Genomic DNA, 888 nt, shown 5'->3' with positions numbered 1-888 from the left:
AGCCTGTGACCTATAAACATACTCAGCAGGACAAGCTCACGCCTCAAAGAGAAACTGCCCTGAGTCTCTGGAAGGAGATCGGACGCCACTCCACTCAGCCCCACGGGAGCTCCGGTCCCGACGTCATAGAGGGCGCGTCCTGTAGGCCAGGTGTGTGCTCACCACCCTATGCAGGGGTCTGGGCAGTCCCGCAGGTACGTCTCAAATTGACCTTTGGTAACATCTATCAAGACTGTGTACACCGTCAGCTGAAAGAAAAGTCAACTTTTACTTTAAGGATGTTTTCAGTTCTAAGATGACCCTACTTGTATTAGCATTTTTTATGGAACTGCTTATGAAGTTTCTTAACATTAAATTTGTTGTTGTCCAATCGCTGAGTTGTGTCTGAAATCTTTGCAGCCCCATGGACTGCAGCACGCCAGGCTTCCCATTGTGGATTATATATATGTGTGTGTGTGTGTAAAGACACAAAACAAAAGATCCACATAATAAGTCAATAATAATGAAAACAACTGACTTCAATAGAACCATTACCACGCTATAAACAGGTATGGGAGAGAATGTTCAGTTCTTTACAAGGTCTTGATTCTGTGCCATACACTGCTTCACAATGCTTTAAGGCTCACTTAATGCTCCTCAGTGCATACTTTGCAAAGACCAGTAGTGTACTGTGGAGAATAGAGTGTAGCTTTGGCTTTCCTTATCCTGGAACCATTTCTCAAGCAGTGAGGAAAACTATGCAGACACGCAGGTTAGAAGGTACACACCCAACTCACCAAGAATCTGTAAGTAACCCAACTGTGAATTCAAGCAAAGACGGCGTGGGCAAAATGAGACATTAGGGTCGGTGGGCAGAGGGAAAGCTTCCCTCAGAAGCCAGGTTCTCAT

General features: G+C 45.3%; 1 protein-coding gene across 1 annotated transcript in view; it reads right to left on the bottom strand.

Moving 5' to 3' along the window:
• Nucleotides 1–6: 6 nt before the first annotated feature.
• Nucleotides 7–888, bottom strand: part of ASAH1 (N-acylsphingosine amidohydrolase (acid ceramidase) 1) — a 31353-nt gene continuing 30471 nt past the window's right edge. Inside the window, exon 14 of the mRNA XM_010858361.1 lies at nucleotides 7–248. Coding sequence (XP_010856663.1) covers nucleotides 159–248 — 90 coding nt within the window. The 3' untranslated portion in view covers nucleotides 7–158. The remainder of the gene's footprint in view (nucleotides 249–888) is intronic.

This window comes from Bison bison, unplaced genomic scaffold (genome assembly GCF_000754665.1).
Source record: "Bison bison bison isolate TAMUID 2011002044 unplaced genomic scaffold, Bison_UMD1.0 scf7180017864386, whole genome shotgun sequence".
Lineage (NCBI taxonomy): Eukaryota > Metazoa > Chordata > Mammalia > Artiodactyla > Bovidae > Bison > Bison bison.
This window is presented reverse-complemented; position numbering and strand designations above follow the sequence as displayed.